The following is a 21,540-nucleotide window of genomic DNA, read 5'->3' as shown; positions in this document are numbered from 1 at the left end:
ATCAGTTTTCTTGATTTTCATTAACCGTTGGAGGCCCAGCTTTTCAAGTAAGACTGTAACAAGGTTTCAACTGGTGAGTGTGCTATTCAAGAATGAGCTGAGTGGTTCACCTATTGTCTTGGCTTTCTCCCTAACCAATCTCATATCAAATATTTGTATTCAATATTTTTGATAAGCCTTATTGGTTAAATTGGTGACAATACTTCCCTATCCCAGTGATTTACAATTTAAGGTACTTAACTGTTAATATAGCTGTCTTGGATATCCAAAGAGCACAAAAGCTGCTTCATGAACACACTTTTATATACAAGGATGCTAACTTTTCTATTCCCTGAATGAGCAGTGCCTGAAGAAGCCAGGTGGATAAGAAGGCTTCTATCACCATTAAACCAAAAGATTATTTTATTTCCCAAAATCAAGAGGTCTTACTCTTAAAGTGATTGAAGGAAATTATAGGGGGCAGATGATGTTACAGGTACTTTTTTTCTAAAAACACAGAGAGTGGTAAGTACATAGAAGGCACTGATGGGGATGGTGGTTCAAGTAGATTTAGGGACATTTAGGAGACTCTTAGAAAGGCACATGGATGAAAGAAAAATGGAAGGCTATGTGGGAGGGAAGGGTTTAAAGTAGGTTAATAGGTCAACACAACCTTATGTCTGTACTCTGCTGTACTGTTCTATGACAATCATAAAGCCATTATAATTACTGACATCTCACATCATATAGTATCCATTTTCAAATCACAATTTTAATAGCTTGAACAGAATATACAATCTTAAAAATATTTCACAAATTACTTCATAATTTCAGAATAGTTATACATTTTGACATTTACCATCTGGCAGCATTACCTTGACTTCCCCTTTCAAAATAATCTTCTTATTTTCATTGACAATGCATGAAACAGCAATCCAAGCAATAGATCTCTTAATTTTAGTTATATCTAGAACTGCAGAGACTTGTTCACCTGCATACAAAGGTGCGAGGAAACGGAGTTCTTGTGATAGAAGAACACATCCGGGTATTTTGGTTCCCAGAACAGCAGATACTAACCCACATACTAATATACCATGCACAACTGGTTTTTCAAATCTATGAGCTTTAGCATAATCCTCACTAAGGTGAAGCGGGTTAGTATCACCTGTTAACTCTGCAAAGTTAAATACATCACTCTGTGTAAAAACTCTGGTAAGTTCAGCTCTCTCCCCAGCTTGAATGTGCACAGACCTATGAAAAGTATCGTGTAGCATCACAATGCCACCTGCACGCCACCGATTCATTTTTAATGTTCTCTGAAATATACCAAGCATAATTCTTGGACCACTGAAAGACATTCTTCCAAAAATGTTATAACCCAGTCTAGACAACAAGTCAGTTCAATGATCTCAAATCAGCAGAAATTCTCTACTGTTGCCCGACAGTGCAAGAAGAAAAGGAGAGACCTAGACAGAAGAAATAAAAATGCAATTAATTGTTGTAAACTCAATGAGTATTTGCAAATTTAAAAAATTAAAGATTATATCATTAGTTCACATGCTTTAAAGGACAACAACATTTTAGCAGTTTTATGTGAATTAATTACAGGAAGGAAAAAAGTAAACATTAAGACTCATATCAATGCATCAATCTGACAGATATATTTCATTTATCTTTCCAATTTGATGCACTGCTTACTTATAGTGAATTCATGAATGTTTCGCTTTCACTTGACTTCAGTTAATTGCTGAAAGCAATTACTGGCTTAGCTGAAAAATTAAACCAGCCTGTCAAACAACAATCCGTTTAGGATAACATTCCCGATTCATGAAAAACAGGATCTATTTAAAAAGTCAGAATCACAGAGCAGCAAACCGGTGCAACAGGGAGTACAAGGGATGTAAAGAGAAATATTAGGGTAGAAAAATTCTATTAAACTTTAAAATTAATGACACATCAAATAAGGGAAAAGTATCAAGTGAAAAGGAAGCAGAGCCAGAAGCAATATTAAAAATGAATTAGAAAGGGTATGATATAAAATACATAGACGTTGGAACGACTCAGGCCAGGCAGCACGTATAGACTGGAAAGCAGCTAAAGGGCCGGAATGCACTGATACTGTAGCTAGCTGGCTGGTTTGTAGAAAGCTGGCATTTAGCTGCTGAACATACAACAGTGCATTCTAGATCTGTGCGCATGCACATCGCACACACATTTAAGACAAGGGGATGGGTACAATTGGATTGGGTCATTGAAGCTTTACATTCACCCAAGCTGGTCAGTCTAGCAAGGCCACACATAATGACTTTCATTTAAAGGCTGAGTTCAGGATTTTTATTTTAACATATACTTATGGTTTTAAATTAATTAACAACTCCATAGAAGGACTACAGTGACAATGGTAGTGCAATGGGAGTTTCATGTCTGCAACTTTTAAATGTGGCTACAAGACTGGTATCAGTGGAAACCATGGGCTTGATTTAGCATGCTCCATCCCCAGTGATTTAGAATGATGACATTCACTACAAGCAGCAGAGATATATTTCAGTGTTCATGTCTCCAAAATATTTTTGTTATCTTCCAACAAAGTCTTTGAAAAGAGAAATAACTGCAAGTAATTCTGGATGATATATGCAAGGGAAAGTGGCACCTTGATCTTACAGCTTAAACAAATCCCACAGCAGATTCTGTTCTGCTAAATAGTTTGATTAAAACTAGATAATCCTAGTCCTATACTTTGTCTGCTGTGAGTAAACAGCTTAAATTTTAGCCATGTATAGTAAGCATATGATACCTGTATAACTCTGAAAGCACACTTCGTATCTTTATAGGATGCCACCAGGGTCAACGCACTCCAGAGCTTCACAAGGTCACTGTAAACAAACAGTCTTGTCATATATTCCAGCAGTTTAAACAGCAACAACTATTTTACACAGCACCAATGAAAATCGCCACTTCATGGTACATAAATGGAAAGAAATGGGAGTGATCTGGAGAAATTAACAAAACAATTGATAAAGTTAATGTTTTAAGGAAAAGGAGCAAATCAATGAAACAGAAGAGCTTGGCAAAGGGATGGCTATCAATACCCGAATGAAGGAAAAGGGAATAATTTAAAAAGGCAGGACTCAGAAACAGCCAAAATAAAAATTGCAGATCAACCTGAAATGTTAAGCAACACACATAAAAAGTGCTGGTGAACGCAACAGGCCAGGCAGCATCTATAGGAAGAGGTACAGTTGAGTTTCAGGCCGAGACCCTTCATTGGGGGAAATGTTAACTTGTTTCCTTTTCCATGGTTGCTGCCTAATCGTGGTTCTACGATTATCAGTTTTCATCTCAGTAGAAGGAAGAAATACAGGGCTATTGATTAGAGTAGCCATGTGTGAATTTATACAATAGGCTAATAATTTAAACTTGGTGTTTGGTCATTCGGAGTCATGAATTTAATAAAGGCAGGGGAAGGTGCAACTTTGAGAACCAGGATACTAATGCCATAACAGAAACATGGTTGGAAGTACGGCAGGACTGGCAGAGGTACAGGTGTCACAAGTAGAAGGGATAATGAAAAGGCTGTTTGCCATACTGACCTTCATCAGTTAGGGCAGGACTCTGGACTCGATGACTGGAGTTATTAGTGAGAGGCTGAACAGGCTGGGACTTTATTCCTTAGAACAGGGGTTGGCAACCTTTTTGCCTCTGTGGGCCGGATCGCGTATTAATGAGCAGACGGTGGGCCAGATAAATGCCATAAGAAACTTGAAATATGGGAATTATCCATTTAAATACATTTAGTTATGTTTTACCTCAAATTAATGAATAACACATGCTAGAAAATCATTTGTGTTTACCAAGGATGCCAATCAGTTTAGTTTTTCTGTCCCACCATTGCTGGTGCCCCATCAGTTGTGATGCCAATTAGCTTCGACACATTAAGTTTCATTTCTGACATAATTTTCAGCAAAGCTTCAAAAATGTTTGCTCCAGTAATCGTGTCCTTCATAGGAATTAATTGAATAAACTCTTCAAAAATTTGAAAAATTGAAGTCACTCCTCGCACAAACACTGCAAGTTGAGCAGTGTCCCTCAAGTCTGTACTCTCACCAAGCGCAATTGAAAAAAAAATGCAATTCGTTGCAGGCATCCCTCAAACAACTTTTAACATCTGCTGACATTTCTTCAACTCGCCATGTGATCGTTCTTGCTGACAGGCTGATAGATGCAAATAAAGATTTCTTTTCAGGGCAAACAATATCCACCACTGCCAGTAAACATTCTTGACAAACTCTCCACTTGTAAAAGGCTTCATCTTTTCTGCAATATGTTTTGAGACTTTGTAGCTGGCATGGGTATTTCCTTCATTTTCACTGCTTTTTCGGCACTCAGCGTCTACCTTTCTGCATTTTGCATTCATTGCCATTGGAATTTTTTTCTTTCATTTTATTTCGAAACGCGAGTTATTCAACAAGTATCGCAGCACATGTAAATACCCTATTTGGATATTTAGCATGGATTTCTTGTTAAAACACAGTGACGCTGTTTCTATTTACAAATTTGAATGATCCCATCTGAAAACCTGCGCGTGCACGGAGAATATCTATAATACATATTAATAAGGTAGTCTGCCTTCCCGTCATTCGTATATACCAGTGTTTGGTTTGGAACAAAACGGAACCTGGGGCCAGTGTAGCAAGACGCCATGCATGTCCATCAGTATGGTCGCGTGAAACACTCAAAATAAGGAAAAATCGCTCGCTGACGGGATAAGCATAGTATCTCAGTATTTGCTCACGGGCTGGTCAAAATACCTTCGCGGACCTGATGTGGCCCATGGGCCGTAGGTTGCCTACCCCTGCCTTAGAAGCTACCTTACACAGAGTTGTATGAAATCATGAGGGGCAGATAAGAGTGAATGCATTCCGTCTTTTTCCCCAGGGAAATATAACCAAAAACTAAGAGCACAGGTGAGAGGAGACTTAAAAGGGACCCACACAGAGAATGTTGTTTGCATGAAATAAGCTGCTGGAGAAAGTAGTTGAGCTGACTATGATGATGACATTTAAAAGCCACTTGGACAGGACAGGTTTACAGTGATATTGTTAGTCTATGATTAGAGCTTGGTGTGGGATAGGAAGCAGGTAGCCAGGCTTTGTAAGAGCCAACATTTTGATTGCAGTGATTGGGATGGAGTTTATTGCAGATAAACATTTAACACTAAAACTGTAATCTGTCTTAATCTTCGACAATGACATAGGGATATACAAGAGCATGGAGATTGTGAGAGAGGGTGAAGGTACAAAGCCAGGAAAGAAATCCACTGCTATCAATGACATGGTAAGGATCAAATAGGCTGGAATGGAATACCATTCTACCAGGGTGGATTTTGTATGAAGGACTTGAGTGACCAGAGTTGGGATCAAGCATGACAATAGTCGAAGAAAGGTTAAGCAAGTCAAATGTCAATGTTAATATACTGGTGAGAAAAAAAATTCAAACACACAGACTCAAAAACAGAGCCGTAGGAAAGATGAGCAAAGATCAAAGAGACAATATTAAGCTCAAGAACTCTTGAAAGAAAGGAATGTTGGTTGCTTGCAAAAAAGCAGAAATGCCAAGTAGTTTTTCCTGAGGGAAGATAAGCCAAAAGGAGAGAGAACTAGTTACCAATTTGATGAGGAAGGGAATTTGCAAAATCAACTCTAGCTGCAAAGGGAATAAGACAGAAAAAAACAATTAGTTAAAATTTCTCTCTAGAGTAAAGTGTCATTCTGCTGGGTATGATTACAGATGAAGTGTACTCCACTTACTTACACAAACAAAACCAGTTCTGATTCAGTCATTGCTACTTCTAACATAGCCTTATAAAATACACAGTGATTACTTCTATATTGCTGTTACCGTATTCAAATCAGCAAATGTCTTTGTACATTAACATGCACACTCACCTTCCTCTCACCCTTAGTATCGCTGTTAATGATTGCTCTTCAAGTTTCAGAACATCAATAGGCAAGGCAGCACCAATCTGCAAAATTTACATTTTTACAACATTAAGCATCAGATATGAACCTCTATTTTACATTAAAGTGCATTTTCAATAGAGAAAAATGACTAAAGTGACTACTTCCCCCAAGAGAATGAAAAAATTGCAATAAATGGGTGATATAGCAGAGATAAACATGAAATTGTAAATACAATTCCAGTTTTAGCTGTGCTACATTGGATGATGCTAATGTTGATAAATACAGGCCAGGATAGTAAGAACCTGTTACTTTTCTTTGAATTGTGCAATGCATTTTATAAACATAATTGCTTAAAAGACTAGTTAATCTTCAGTTCAATATCACAATTAACACTGATATGTGTCAGCCTGAAGCAATGAACTAGAATTTGTCCCAGTCTTGGGGGTGGTCTTAAAACTCTCCTCACTTACAATGAAATATTTCATTTGTAATAGTGAACAGTGGAATAAAAAGAATTAACAGTTTGTACACAGGAAAACATATAACATAAGCTGTGTCTGGGGTGAAAAATAAACTTTCCATTTCTAAGGAAACAGCAGTGCCCTTGAATGGAAAAGCTTTTGCCATCAGGAAGGAGGTACAGCAGCCTCAGGACCCACAGCACCAGGCTTAGGAACAGTTATTATCCCTCAACTATCAGGCTCTTGAACTAGAGATAACTTCACTTGCCCCATCATTGAAATGTTCCCACATCCTATGAACTCACTTCCAAGGACTCTTCATCTTGTGTTCTCAATAATTATTGCTTATTTAATTATTTTTCTCTTTTGTATTTGCAGAGATTGTTGTCTTTTGCATATTGGTTGTTTGTCCATCCTACTGGATGCAGTTTTTCATTGATTCTATTGTGTTTCTTGGATTTACCACAAGAAAACACATCTCAAAGTTATATGAGGTTACATATATGTACTTTGATAAATTTGTGGAGAAAGCAGTTGGAGCCATTTAGGAGAATCAAATAGTACAGCAAACCATCCGATGATAAAGCTCCATTACTACATAACTTACCCCACCCCCCAATGAACACAGCAGCAGCTTATAAAAATACAGAAAGGTTCTAGGAAGTCAGCAGATCAGGCAGCATCGATGGAAAAGAGCAAACACTCGATTTTTTGGGCCGAGACCCTTCTTCAGGACTGAGAGGGAAGGTGGGGGGGGGGGAGATGTCTGAATTAAATGGCGGGGTTGGGGGGGGGGGAAGAAGAGGAAAAAGGCTGGCCTGAAGGTAATAGGAGAAGTCCGGTGGGTGGGAAAGGTCAAGGGCTAGAGAAGAACAAATCTGATATGACAACAGGAGAAATGGAAGGGACCTTTCCCACCCACCTGGCTTCATCTATTACCTTCCAGTGAGTCTCTTTTCTCTCCCTACATCTAATTCAGGCACCTCCCCCCTTCCCCCTCAGCCCTGAAGAAGCCTATCAGTCCAAAAAGTCATTCTTTTCCATAGATGCTGTTTGACCTGGTGAGTTCCTCTGGCGTTTTGAGTGTGCTGCTTTGGATTTTCAGCGCAGATTTCCTCATGTTTGGGCTTACAAGAGTCTTTTCTGCGAGAATAGCTTAGTTCAGTGATACCTGGAGGAAGATTCTAAACTAAGTAATTTACCAGAAAGATATTCATACACACATACCACATGCAACCAGTTATTACAGGTGGCCCCCGTTTTCCAAACGTTTGCTTTACGACACCTCGCTGTTATGAAAGATTTACATTAGTTACCTATTTTCGCTAACAGAAGGTGTTTTCACTGTTACGAAAAAGGCAGCGAGCGCCCGAACAGCCAAGCTCCTCCCCTGGAACTGCATTGCTTAAACACGTGCTTTATCTCTATTTATTTTGTGCATCCGTTAGCAAGATGAGTTCTAAGGTATTGGAAAAGCCTGAAAGAGCTTGTAAGAGTGTTACACTTAGCGTAAAACTAGACATAATTAAGTGTTTCGATTGTGGTGAACGAAATAAGGACATTGTCCGTGCATTGAACTTGCTGCGTCCACCATTCGCACTATTTATACGCAGATAAAGAATTTTGAAAGCTGCCGATGTTACTGTTGGTTCTGCTCATAGCCAAGTGGTCTCTCTTAGTTGGCATCCAATAATGGATAAAATGGAAAGTCTATTGCTTGAGTGGATTGATGGGTGTACAAAGCATGGTGTTCCGTTAAGTTTTCTTATACTTAAGAAGAAATTAGTCAGTCGTTTTAGTAAGCTGAAACAGAAAGCACTGGACGATGGTGATGAAAGTGTTGCAAAAGTGGAATTTAAAGGTAGTCATGGGTGGTTTGATCGGTTTCTGAGGCGAGGGCAGCTTCATAGTTTAAGCAGTGGTCCCCAACCTCCGGGCCACGGACCGATACATTGCCGCGAAGAATGAAGCAGTGCAGCGGTAGTCGGAACGCACCCAGCACATCTTTAAGAAAAAAGCCAAAATAAACATGCGAATTAATTAGGTGCCACCCTGCACGTAAATATTGGCCCAGATCAGAGGCAATTGCCGATGGTGTCAGGTGGTTATTCATATAAGGAAGTGTTTAACTGTGACGAAACTGCAATTTATTGGAGTCTTCCCGATTCCAGTAAGTGAAACTACACTGTACATACATTATTTCTACTTTATATAGGCTGTGCATTTTTATGTGTTATTTGGTATGATTTGGCAGCTTCATAACTTAAAGGTTACTGGAGAGTGTGTTTCTGCTGGGAGCGCTTCCGCAAGATTTTTGCTGTGCTAGACAGTGCTGCAGAAAAGTATTTCTACTTTATACAGGCTGTGTATTTATATCATTCCTGCTCTTACTATATGTTACTGTTATTTTAGGATTTATATGTTATTTGGCATGATTTTGTAGGTTATTCTTTGGGTCTGGGAACGCTCAAAAATTTTTCCCATATTAGTAAATGGTAATTGCTTATTCACTTTACGACATTCCGGCTTATGAACTACTTCATAGGATCGCTCTACCTTCGGATAGCAGGGGAAATCTGTATGTGTGGCATAGATGGCTGAACAAATCAAAGACTTCACAACGTTTTTTAAGAGAGTATAATGCACCACAAGGATTTTGTAAAAATAACAATTCAGTTAGGGAATGTAAACAAAGGCAATTTTTCACATTAATGTGCAAACAGATGACTGGAAGATATAAAATCAACGGCAAACAACATTTGAAAATGTATATATTCCAAATTCTTGAGATAATTACAAACTGCAAAGTTGATGGAGAAGGGAGAATAATTTTACTCCTGGTTCAACATGCCATTATTTGTATATACTGTAAACTCGCGTTATAGTACACATTTACACCACACGCTGCATCCGTAAAGCAAACAGCATTATGAAGGACCCCACGCACCCCTCATGTAAACTCTTCTCCCTCCTGCCACCTGGAAAAAGGCACCGAAGCATTCAGGCTCTCACGACCAGACTACGTAACAGTTTCTTCCCCCAAGCCATCAGACTCTTCAATACCCAGAGCCTGGCTTGACACCAACCTACTATACCCTCTACTGTGCCTACTGTCTTATTATTTATTGTAGTGCCTGCACTGTTTTGTGCACTTTATGCAGTCCTGGATAGGTCCGTGGTCTAGTGTAGTTTTTGTGTTTTTTCTTACGTAGTTCAGTATAGTTTTGTATTGTTTCATGTAGCACTATGGTCCTGGAAAACGTTGTCTCATTTTTACTATGTTCTGTACCAACAGTTATGCATGAAATGACAATAAAAAGTGACTTGACTTGACGTACCTCTCCGTGCAAACCCCTGAGGGCTGAGATGATCATCTGTTTAAAGGAGACATCATTCAGCCTGAATCCCGGGGCTTCGAATTCCCTATTTATCGTTGCATTGAGAAAAAGAGAAACAGAATGAGTTGAGTGGCACACCAGAAAACCACAAGCCTTGTGCGCAGCGGAACCACATCAGATCGCCCTCTATCACTCACAGGCGGACCTTCATGTACTGGTAGTCAGAGACATTCTTGTAAACGCGCCTCTCGTACACTGCGCCCGCCCGCTGCTCGCCAGCGCCAATCATCCCACCGCCAGGCGACGAAAACCGGCAGCAGGCCTCAGCGCAGCACTAGGCCCCCGACCGGCCCGGGCACGTCACTTCCCGCGCCCCAGCCAGCCAATCGCCATTCGCGTCCGCAACCGAGCCGGGCGTCCGCTCTTTGAAACCGAGCGGGCGCCATGTCAATGCGGGGACTGGCCATGCTGCGGGAGGCTTTCTGACCCGCTGAGTTCTTCCAGTACTTTGTGTCTGTGCAGTGCTGAAGATTTCCAGCATCTGCAGAATCTCTCGTGATTCAAAATATAACTGATTTCTGGTGGTAGGGGCAACAGGGCAGAAACATATAGGAGATGGAGAAAACGACACCGCTAATGCAATGGATGAGAAGCTCCTTAGATAGCTCGTCAAACACAATGCCCGAGCAACTCAGCGGGTCACGCAGCATCCGAAAAGGGAGAATGACAGTCGGCATTTCGAATGGAGACCTTTAGATTGACAATTTCCCTCTATCGATGATGCATGACCTGCTAAGCGCCCCGCCCCCCGCCCCAAGCGTATTGTTTATTGCTCCAGATTTCAAATTTTAGCATCTGAAGACTCTGGTGTCTATTATGTAGTACCTCAGGGCTGATGGTGACCTGGGCCCACGCCAGCATTCTGAGAATTAGAAGATGCCCATGTATGATTTAACGCGGGGTGGTCGTAGCTACCATATGGGCTTCACCGGGTAACGTCTGGTCCAGGAAGGTTTTAAGACAACTGGGGACCAAGCTACGTGTTTTAACCTTTCCTTTTTGAAGTTAAGAATTCCTGCTGCAAAGTCCTTTTTTGCCCAGTGAAGTACTGTGAGTAACACACACAAAATGCTGTAGGAACTCAGCAGGCCAGGCAGCATCTATGGAAAAAAGTACAGTCAACGTTTAGGGCCAAAACCCTTCAGCAGGGCTGGAGAAAAAAAAGATGAGTCAGAGTTAGAAGGGAGAGAGGGGAGTGAGAAATGCCTGGCAATAAGTGGGGGGGGGAGGATGAAGCAAAGAGCTAGGAAGTTGATTGGTGAAAGAGACAGAAGGCCACAGAACAAAGAAGAAAGGGAGGGGGTGGTGAGGAGCACCAGAGGAAGATGATGGATGGGCAAGGAGATAACATGAAAGAGGGACACAGGGAGGGGAAACGGTGAAGGTAGGTAGGTGGGTGGGTGGGGGGGGGGAGGTATTACTGGAACTTTGAGAAATTGATGTTCATGCCATCAGGTTGGAGGCTCCCCTGACGGAATATAAGGTGTTCCTCCAACCTAAGTGTGGCCTTACCCGACAGTGGAGGAAGCCATGGATGGACATATTAGAATGAGAAGTGGAATTAAAATGGGTGGCCACTGGAAGATCCCACTTGATCTGGCAGACAAGCGTAGGTGCTCGGCAAAGTGGTCTACCAATCTATGTCGGGTCTCACTGATACACAAGAGGCCACACTGGGAGCACCAAGCACATTAAATGACCCCAACAGACTGACGGGTGAAGGGACTGTTTGGGGCCCTAAATGGTAGTGAGGGAGGAGGTGTAGGGGCAGGTGAGACACTTGTTCCACTTGCAAGAATAACTGACAGGAGGGAATCAGTGGGGAGGGACGAATGGACAAGGGAGTCACCTAGGGAGCGATCCCTGCGGAAAGCATAAAGTGGGAGTGAGAGAAAGATGTGTTTAGTGGTGGGATCCAGTTGGAGGTGGCGGACATCGTAGAGAATTTTGTGCTGGACGGGGAGGCTGATGGGGTGGTAGGTGAGGACAAGAGGAACCCTATTCCTGGTAGCATGGCGGGAGGATGGGTTCAGAGCAGACGTGTGTAAAGTGGAAGAGTTGTGGTTGAGGGCAGCATTGATGGTGGAAAAATGGAATCCACTTTCTTTGAAAAAGGACATCTTCATTCTAGAATGGAAAGCCTCATCCTGAGAGCAGATGCGGCTGAGACAAGGGGATGGCATTTTTACAAGTAGCAGGGTGGCACGGGGTACAGTCCAGGTAGTGGTGAGAGTCCTTTGGATCAGTGGATAAGCCGTCTCTGGAGATAACTATTGTGAGTTCTAGTTAGTGTTGTATGAAACACCGCAATCAATTTATACATGGCAAGCTCCCATAAATGCCTATGTTAACAATGTGAAATACAAGGGTTCTCCGGAAAAAAGCAAACTGGAAGATAACCACAACTCTTTATGAGGAGTGGATTGTGACATTATTTGGCAAAAGCTGCTATTTTTTGGTAGTTCACGGGGATCAATAATAAATAAGGGAATGTCATGTGACTCCTTATGCATTCTCATATATTCAGTAAGCTCTTGACTGACCTTTAACACGTGCCTCTTTCTTGAACTCCTACCACACGACACAACAGCAGAATTTGTTTATTTGGCCCATCATATCTCTTTCACCATTCCGTCATGGCTGATTTATTATGCTTCTCAACCCCATTTTCCTGCCTTCTTGTAACCTTTGGCACCCAGACTAATCAAGAATCTATCAACATCTGCTTTAAATACTGTATACACAATAAGGTGGGCTCCACACCCATCTGTGGCAATGAATTCCACAGATTCACTGCCCCCTGGCTAAAGAAACTCCTCCAAATCTCTGTTCTAAATGGAGGTCCCTCTATTCTAGGGCTGTGCCCTCTGGTCCTATACTACCCTGCTATAGGAGACATCCTCTCCACATCCACTTGAACTTGCCTTTTCAATATTTGTTAGGTTTCAATGAAATTCCCCTCATTCTCATACACCAGCAAGTACAGTTCCAGAGCAATCAAATGCTCCTTACACATTAATCCTTTCATTCCTAGAATCATTCTTGTAAACCTCCTCTCGACCCTCTCCAATACCAGCCCATCTTTTCTTTGACAAAGGGCCCAAAACTGTTCACAATACTGCAGGTGTGATCTGACCAATGCCTTAAAAAGCCTCGGCATTATATCCTTGGTTTTATGGTATATCCTAGTCCTCGTGAAATGAATACTAACATTGCATTCGCCTTCCTTACTACCAAGTCCAAATATCCAAAAAGGAGTATCTGCAGGCTGAGAATAAATGGGGAAGACATAAAACAAGTACAGAACTTTTGCTACTTAGGAAGCTGGGTGACATCAGATGGCAGGTGCAACTTCGACATCAAAAGAAGAATAGGGATGGCAAAAGACACCTTTATGAGAATGAACAGTATACTGACCAATACTAAACTAGGCATGACAACCTGCCTCAGATACTGAAATGTTACGTTTATCCAGTTAAGTTATATGGCTCAGAATGTTGGACAATATCTAGTAACATGAGGAATCGAAGCAGCAGAGATGTGGTTTTTGAGGAGGATGCAAAGAATATCATGGACGAAATGAATATCTAATGAGGATGTCATAAACAGAGCAAACACAAGAAGAGAAATAATGTATGAGATCATGAAAAGGCAACATAACTTCATTGGACCTGTGATTAGGAAAGAGGAGTTAGAATGCATGGTAACTATGAGAAAGATTGAAGGGAAGAAAGCAAGAGGAAGACAAAGACAAATGATGATGGAGACAGCAGCCAGAGAGCTGGAAATGAATTGATCCACTTGACCTGAAAGAGGAGTGTGTGGGCCATGGCAGTCAAAGCTCAAACTGGGCACGGCACCTGGTGATGAACACCAAGTCAACCTGCAAGTTAATCTTCAGGGAATCGTGCGCGAGGCCTTCCAATTCCCTTTGCACCTCTGATTTTTGAATTTTCTCCCTGTTTAGAAAATAGTCCATGATTTTATTCTTTCTACAAAGTTATGTTATTCCATAACAATTTAGAAATCCATCAATCTTTGACTTGCATAAACTCAGCAATTGGATCTCCACCGGCTTCTTAAGCATAGAACATAGACCTCACGATCTCGACACCCACCCAGAGGGGAAATCAGATCCTTATCCATCCTGTCAAACTCTATAAGAATTTTGTTTGTTTTGATGAGATGATCTGTTTTATAAACTCTTTAAAAATAGCATATTATATATATATATATATATATATATATATCAATCAGATGGACACACCATTCCAGTTGCAGTCTCACGATGATTTTACAAGTCTGCTATTCACATCCACTTATCAGAAAGACCAGCATTGTGTTTGTCTTCCTAATTAAAGTTCAAAAAGAATTTTATTATCAAAGTACATATATGTCACCATATACAGGCCTGACATTCACTTTCTTGTGGGCATACTCATCAAATCTATAGAATAGTAACCATAACGGAATCAATGAACAACCACCAAACTAGGGCTTTCAACCAGCGTGCAGAAGACAACAAATTATGCAAATGCAAAAAGATGAAACAATAATATAAATAAATTAGCAATAAATATCAAGAACGTGAGATGAAGAGTCCTTGATAGTGAGTACATTGGTTGTGGGAAGTGCAGTCGAAGAAAGTTATTCCCTTTGTTCAAGCGCCTGATGGTTGATGGGTAGCAACTATTCCTAAACCTGATGGTTCAAGTCCTAAAGCTCTTGTGCATTCTTCCTGATGGCAGCAATGAGAAGACAGCATGTCCTGGGTGGTTGGTGTCCCTGATGATGTATGCTGCTTTCCTGCAAAAGTGTTTCATATAGATTTGCTCAAGGGTGAGCAGGGCTTTACCCTTAATGGATTCAGCCATATCCACTACTTTTTGTAGGATTTTCCGTTCAAGGGCATTGGTATTTCCATATGAGGCTGTGATGGAGCCAATCGATATGCTCTCCATCACACATCTATAGAAGTTTGTCAAAGTTTTATATGTCATTCTGAATCTCCACAAACTCCTACGGGTGTAGAGGTGCTGTTATGCTTTCTTTGCTATTGCACTTACTGTATGTGCTGGGCCCAGGTCAAGTCCTCTGAAATCATAACACCGAAAAATTTAAAGTTGCTAACCCTCTCCACCTCTGATCCTCCAGTGAGGACTGGTGCACAGACTTCTGGTTTCCCTCTCCTTGGTCTTGGTGACATTGAGTGTGAGGTTGTTGTTATGACACCACTCAGCCAGATTTTCAATTTCTCTCCTATATGCTGATTCATCACCAGCTTGGATTTGGCCTACAACAGTGGTGTCATCAGCAAATGTGAATATGGCATTGGTGCTGTGCTGAACCTGTATGTTAACACTCATTGATTTGAGTACAATGTTATCCAGATCATTAACCATTAAAAAAGTATATCTGCATGTTAATTTCTTGTGGTTCATGTACAAGAACATCCAGATCTTGCAGTACTTTTTTAAAAAAAACACCTCATCTTTCTATATTTCTTTTATCATAGTACATTAAGTTCCACCTGCCCATTGACTTAATCTGCCTCCATTGCCCTGAAGTCTCCTCACATCCTTCTCACAGCCTATGCTGCTCCAAGCTTTGTATAATGGAAAAAACTCAATACATCAATATTGATTGTGAATATCTGGGACCCCAGCACCAAACGTGGGATTAACCCCGATGAACAACTCTTATTCCAAATCAGTATATACTCACAATATTATGCATTCTAATTGTTTAATTACTTTTGGTGAAATAACCATTTCATAAATCTATGTTGACTCTAATATATTAATTTCCAAGTGCCCTGTTGCCAATTTCCCTAAAATTTGAGCCCAGCTTTCTCACTACAGCTGATATTAGGCAAACCTGTCTGTAGTTTTCCATTCTATCGCTCTTTTCCTAGATAATGAAGCTACATATTCTGCTGCCCAATATCAGGGCACTGTTCTAGAATTCATGGAATTTTGGAAGAGACAACCCAGTTCATCCATCTTTCGGGGAAAAAAATGGAAAATAGATCAACAAGTCTTAGGGTTTACTATCTTTCGATTCCATTAATTTGTCTAATACATTCTTTTTACTATTGAAACCAGTGCTAATGTTTTGGCTCCTCATTCACATAATATCTGTTCAGCTTCAATATTTCTAGGCTTTGTGTGCTTTCTATTATGAAGGAAGACAAAAGATTAGTTACACTTCTCTACAGTGTCTTTGTTCCCAGATGCAATTGCCTCAAGACCCACGCCACCAGGTTCAGGAACATTTATTACCTCTTAACTATCAGGCTCTTGAACCGGGGGAATAACTTTGTGCTACTTCATTCTCCCATCTCTGAACTATTCTCACAACCTATGGACTCACTTTCAGGGATTCTTCACCTCACATTCTCAATATTTATTGATTTTTTTTTTTGTATTTGCAGTTTGTCTTTTGCACAATGGTTGTTTGTCCTGTCGGGTACCGTCTTTCATTGATCCTAGCAACACACACAAATTGCTGGAAGAACACAGCAGGCCAGATAGTACCCATGGAAAAGAGTAAACAGTTGTAGTTTCGGGCAGAGACCCTTCATCAGGACTAAGGGTCCAAAACGTTGACTGTTTACTCTTTAACACAGATGCTGCCTGGCCTGCTGAGTTCCTTCAGCGTTTTGTGTGTATTGCTTGGATTCCAGCATCTGCACATTTTCTCATTTTGCATTGATTCTACCATGCATTGTGGATTTACTGAGAATGCCCAACAGAAAACAACATACATGTACTTTGGTAATAAATTTACTTTGAACTTTTTACGTCTCATGTGAAGTGTTCTCAGCTTTTTTCAGTCTTGTGTCATCTTAAAATAGACATAAAAATCAACCTTTCATTTTTTTAAGCAGTTTTACATGTTGAATTTTTTAGTCTGCAACTTAACTATTGCAATACAAAAGAACTGGCTGGTAATTTCACATAGGTGTTATTGTCATCAACAAAATTACTTGACACTAAGTATAGTATACAAATGAATAAAAAACTGATGCAGGACGTGGCAGCTTCAGAGAGCCATAAGATACAGCAAATGCTGGGACATGGAGCAACAAGCAACCTACTGTAGAAACTTAGCGGGTCGAACAGCTTCTGTGGGAAGAAATTCCCTTTCTCCCATTTACTTTGCATGACCTACAGAGGCTGTGGAAATTGCTTGTGGCTGAGTGCATCTTGAAAAACTGGAAATCATGATTTCATATAATCTTTGAATCAGATTGTCCTGAAAGAATGTCTTTATTAAGATATCATTAGACATAATTTGGGAATTACATAAGGAGTTCTGCATAGTTAGAATAAGGTCAGAAGATATCTGCTCTGTTATTTTTTATTTGTCTAATACATGCAAATTGGATACCATACATCAATCTTAACTGGATGCAGCCAAAATGGAAGAGGTAAAAAAAAGTTTATTTACAGCCTTCTTTATAATCAATTATTTTTTGTTCTATGATGGAGTATATCTAAATAAATCAAGGGTCAGTTAAGATATCCAAAACACGAACAGCTGCAACATGTACTGAAGTATTAGATAAAATAATGAACCAGGGTTTTCAGGGAACCATTTATTTCCTGCTGGCACAAAAATATTTTTCACTTGTAAGATTATTCTAGAAGGTGGAGCTATTTTTGAACAAGTAAATTTATGGTTGATTTTACTCACAAATCTACAATATACACAATAGCAACTATTCAGCAGAACCTTATGGGATGGTTCTTCACCAACAGAGTAAAATTTTATGAACAACTACCAATTAACTGGTTTTTAAAAACATTTTTAACTAGGAAATAATTCTAAAAGTAGAATCTAATCATTTTATTATTAAATCTAATTATTATACAATTTTATAAATAAAACCAAGTGAAACATGCATTTACTTTGTAGATTATAAGCCCAATAATCAAGTTTAAGCCGAACAAATATTGAAAATGCAAAGCTTCTGCAGTTCAAGCAATCATCTGCATCAACTTTAGAGAATAATATCTACAGGACACTTTCTTTTCCATAGCTATATGTTCTCATAGACTAAGTGGGCTCAGACTTTCAATCATATTTGTAATCATTTGTAGTCATCTTACTGAGCAGTAAATGGTATTTATTTCATTTAACTTTTCAAAAGCAAAAGGGAGAAAAAAAGAGTATTATAATCAAAATCTTGGTTATAGAGATAAAAGGGTAACATCTATAATGCTTTAAGTAAGGGTAGCTTTCATAGTGAAGCTTACATTATTCCAGGCAGTGATTGCCTTGATCTTAAAATATCTACAGACAAACAGTATATCAGAGTCATTAATAACTATTCGCAATAAATTGGATTTCTCCTCTTTAGTTTCACATCTGTCTCATACTATTTCAAATAGCAAGGTTCAAGACAGAAAGCATATTCACGAATAACTATTAAGCATTAGTAATCTCCAATGGAGCATGATGGTTATTGCTACTTCAGCCTCTTAGAAACACTCACAGTCATGATCCATACGTTAGTGCAACATCTCCAATTACTGGAGGCAAACTTAATTGGCTAGTAAGAGTACGGTTAAAATGCCTTGGTGCATCCTTGAACCCCAATGGGATTCTAGCATTTGACATCTGGAACAATTGAGCTATTTTTCCCCACGATTATAAAATTAATATTCTCTCAATGCAATATTTATGCATTACAGATTTTAAGTATAATTACAATAATATAGAATTCACAGAATTCATAATTCATTCACAGATTAAAGCAAATAACAATGAGAGCATATTATCAATTTCTGGAAACAGCCATTGTCTATTTGAGTAATGATTAAAGTTTTCCATCTGCAAGGATGCCTATCAGCTCATAACTGTACACAGCATTAAGTCCACAAGCTATACTCTTTCTTAAAACATTATCCTGAAATAGAAGCTCTGGAGATAGCACAGACTCAACAATGTTTTAGCAGAACTAGGTCGAGGATAGCTGAAGTCTAGACAATGAACAAGGGCAGCATCTTCCTTACTGATAAGAAACCATACGTTAAGCAAAACAGTAAGATTAAACTTTAAATTAAAATGTTTTTTGTTGCTTTATCTACTTAAGACATTGCCCAGTTGAATTTTCAATATCAAATTGAATATGTTTGTGTAATACCTTTGTATTTATTCAATGTGAAAACAAAATTAATATAAATTATCATTCTCTGGATTTTTTGCATTTGTTTTAGTTGATATTCATGTGAAATATTAGGTTCACTATGTTTGAAATAAAATGTCATTGTAGTAGCCATTACCAACAATTTCTGAGCATTTTTTATCTAAAGGTGCCAACACAATGCAATTCCATATTAAAACTACAAGACTACCTGCACTATATAATATTGATAGCAATGTTGCTTTTTGGAAGGATTATTTGAACTACTACTGATTTAAACCAATGCAAAGCAGTCAAAAGAAATTAATAAATAATATTAATAATTATAACAAATATAAATTATTTAACGTATTATAATAATTTAAGCATGTCTGAAATCAGGTCAAACCAGAAAAACTGTAAAACTTTTATTACTGTAACTACTGTTAATTGGCATAATTAAAAATGCTTAAATGAAATTTTGAGAAAGCAAGGGAAATTTGGACAAATTTGTGTTTTCTTAGATTTTAGTTAATCTTTATATACTGGATGCTTTTATTTGTTAACAGTGCTCTAAGTCTTTCAAAACCTGGTTAACATATTTTGAATGCGCCATCAAGCACTATAAAATTATGCTTTTAATACTTTGGAATTATTAACATTCATTCCAATCATAAGTGTTTCTTGGGAAGTGTTATAGCATCACATTTTATTTTCAATCCACAGCAATGCAGCTTCCAAGTATAAATGTTAAGCTAATTTCTTATTGCTTTCAGATCTTCTATTTTGCAGAAAAGTTGAAAATTCCAAGATGAGTTTAGCACTTTTACGGGGTCGCTCCATCACCACAGAATGACCACAGTTTTCCAAGAAATCCACTCTACAATCAGGAATATTTTCAGCAAGTACTCCAGCTCCAGAAACATCAAGTACCTAGCCACATGAGGGATAAACAGCAAGAATCTTTAATGCAAAGTAATGCAAAATAATTGATCTCTTATTTAACATATTAACCCAAATTGATTTTCAAAGTTATTCTCTGATCCTGCAAACGTTTATTCTATCCATAGCGATGTCATTGTTGAGCTCTAGGTAAATATTAAGTTTATATTCCAGTACGGTATTGTCAGGTGATGCTCCTTTTCAATTGACACATACAGCTGAAAGCTCATTGGCCCTCAGGCAGGAGAGTTTTCCCAGTGCCTAACCCAATATTATGAAAACAGATTATTTCTTATTGCTGTTTCTAGAACATTGCTATGTGTAGATTGGCTGTGACTCTTGCAACATGGCCTCCTCTACTGCTGTGACGAGGCTACACTCAGGTAGGAGCAGTAACACTTTATAATTCCATCTGGGTAGCCTCCAACCTGATAACATGAACATCAACTGCTCAAGCTTCTGGTAATGTCCCCCACCTTCACCATTCCACCATTCCCTCACCATATCTCCTTACCTGACCATTACCTTCCACTGGTGCTCCTCCCCTTTCCTTTCTTCCATCTGCTATCAGATTCCCCCTTCTCCAGCCCTTTATCTCTTTCACCAAGTAATTTTCCAACTCTTTACTTCACCCCTCCCCGTCTCCTAGAGTCACCTATCACCTACCACCATGTATTTCTTCCTCCCCTCCCACCACCTTCTTGCTCTAACTTCTCATCTCTTTTTCCAGTCCTGATTAAGGGTCTCGGCCTGAAACGCTGACTGTTTACACTTTTCCTTAGATGCTGCCTGGTCTGCTGAGTTCCTCCAGCATTTGTGTGTGTCTCTCGCAACATCTCTTTGGTGTGAAAACTGCTAGCCAAGTGAGAGGGTTCCCCCCCCTTCAAAAAAATAGCTCCAATATCTTCTGCATAAGAATTCGTTTTAAATTCAGACTTTCAGCTGTCAAGATATTATGCCAATAGTTAACACTATGATATATGTGGTCAGATATAAATAGCTACAATATATGCACATATGTAAACACAAAATAATTTGCAGATGCTGTGATCAAAGCAACACTTACAGTACGCTGGGTGAACTCAGCAGGTCGGGCAGCATCAATGGAAACGATAAGTCGACGTTTCGGGCCAGAACCCTTCGTCAGGACTGAAGAATGAAGGAGGTGGAAGGATTTGAAGAATGCTTGTAGGTTACTTCTTCTACTACCCATTGTTTTCCTGCCTATGACGTCGATGCTTCCCCTCCCCCACCCCTTTGTCTTTCAAATTACTGGTCTTTCAACTGAACCTACAAGCATTCTTCAAATCCTTCCACCTCCTTCATTCTTCAGTCCTGACGAAGGGTTCCAGCCCGAAACGTCGACTGATTGTTTCCACTGATGCTGCCCGACCTGCTGAGTTCATCCAGCATACTGTAAATATGTACATACGTCTTACCTGATCCTGCTTTCCCCAGATGACTTGAGTTGGAACTTTGATTAGGTTCATGTTTTCCTGTAAAGCTTGTCTTGAGTTCTTTCTAACTATTTCCAGAAATACTGTGCATAGTTACAGGAAACAGAATTGGAAAAAGTTGAACAAACTTTAATTCAGCCTTTGTTTTGGTCATTTTAAAGCTGTTCAGTCTGTTAACTGACACAGCAAGCAATTGAACACAGTATTCACTTT

General features: G+C 39.4%; 3 protein-coding genes across 5 annotated transcripts in view; all 3 read right to left on the bottom strand.

The window, feature by feature from the left end:
* Positions 1-731: 731 nt before the first annotated feature.
* Positions 732-1,337, bottom strand: LOC140210852 (hydroxyacyl-thioester dehydratase type 2, mitochondrial-like). Its single transcript, XM_072280114.1, has one exon. The coding sequence runs from the start codon at positions 1,335-1,337 to the stop codon at positions 819-821; it is 519 nt and encodes a 172-aa protein (XP_072136215.1). The 3' UTR covers positions 732-818.
* Positions 1,338-1,355: 18 nt separating this feature from the next.
* On the bottom strand, positions 1,356-10,097 carry rpp14 (ribonuclease P/MRP 14 subunit). The gene is made up of 5 exons (XM_072280115.1): positions 9,936-10,097; positions 9,739-9,823; positions 5,925-6,001; positions 2,774-2,852; positions 1,356-1,445 (listed from the first exon to the last, which is right to left on the bottom strand). The coding sequence occupies exons 1-5, from the start codon at positions 10,025-10,027 to the stop codon at positions 1,389-1,391; spliced, it is 390 nt and encodes a 129-aa protein (XP_072136216.1). The 5' UTR covers positions 10,028-10,097; the 3' UTR covers positions 1,356-1,388.
* Positions 10,098-17,625: 7,528 nt separating this feature from the next.
* The window catches only part of abhd6a (abhydrolase domain containing 6, acylglycerol lipase a), a 92,066-nt gene continuing 88,151 nt past the window's right edge, over positions 17,626-21,540 (bottom strand). For all 3 annotated transcript variants that reach the window (XM_072280465.1, XM_072280466.1, XM_072280464.1), the window contains exons 8-9: positions 21,310-21,410; positions 17,626-19,861 (exon numbers count right to left, since the gene is read on the bottom strand). In XM_072280465.1, coding sequence (XP_072136566.1) covers positions 19,679-19,861; positions 21,310-21,410 — 284 coding nt within the window. In that variant the 3' untranslated portion in view covers positions 17,626-19,678. The remainder of the gene's footprint in view (positions 19,862-21,309; positions 21,411-21,540) is intronic.

The sequence above is a fragment of the Mobula birostris genome, chromosome 16, assembly GCF_030028105.1.
Source record: "Mobula birostris isolate sMobBir1 chromosome 16, sMobBir1.hap1, whole genome shotgun sequence".
NCBI lineage: Eukaryota > Metazoa > Chordata > Chondrichthyes > Myliobatiformes > Myliobatidae > Mobula > Mobula birostris.
Note: the sequence above shows the minus strand (reverse complement) of the source record. Positions and strands in the feature narration are given on the sequence as shown.

What these genes read in the sequence shown, in the direction of transcription:
- LOC140210852 (XM_072280114.1), bottom strand. Translation starts at nt 1,337, where the DNA reads ATGTCTTTCAGTGGTCCAAGAATTATGCTTGGTATATTTCAGAGAACA.
- rpp14 (XM_072280115.1), bottom strand. Translation starts at nt 10,027, where the DNA reads ATGATTGGCGCTGGCGAGCAGCGGGCGGGCGCAGTGTACGAGAGGCGC. An exon ending in CAGTACATGAAGGTCCGCCT is followed by an intron (nt 9,824 to 9,935) that starts GTGAGTGATAGA and finishes AACGATAAATAG; the next exon opens with GGAATTCGAAGCCCCGGGAT. An exon ending in GTGCTTTCAGAGTTATACAG is followed by an intron (nt 1,446 to 2,773) that starts GTATCATATGCT and finishes TCTTCTGTCTAG; the next exon opens with GTCTCTCCTTTTCTTCTTGC.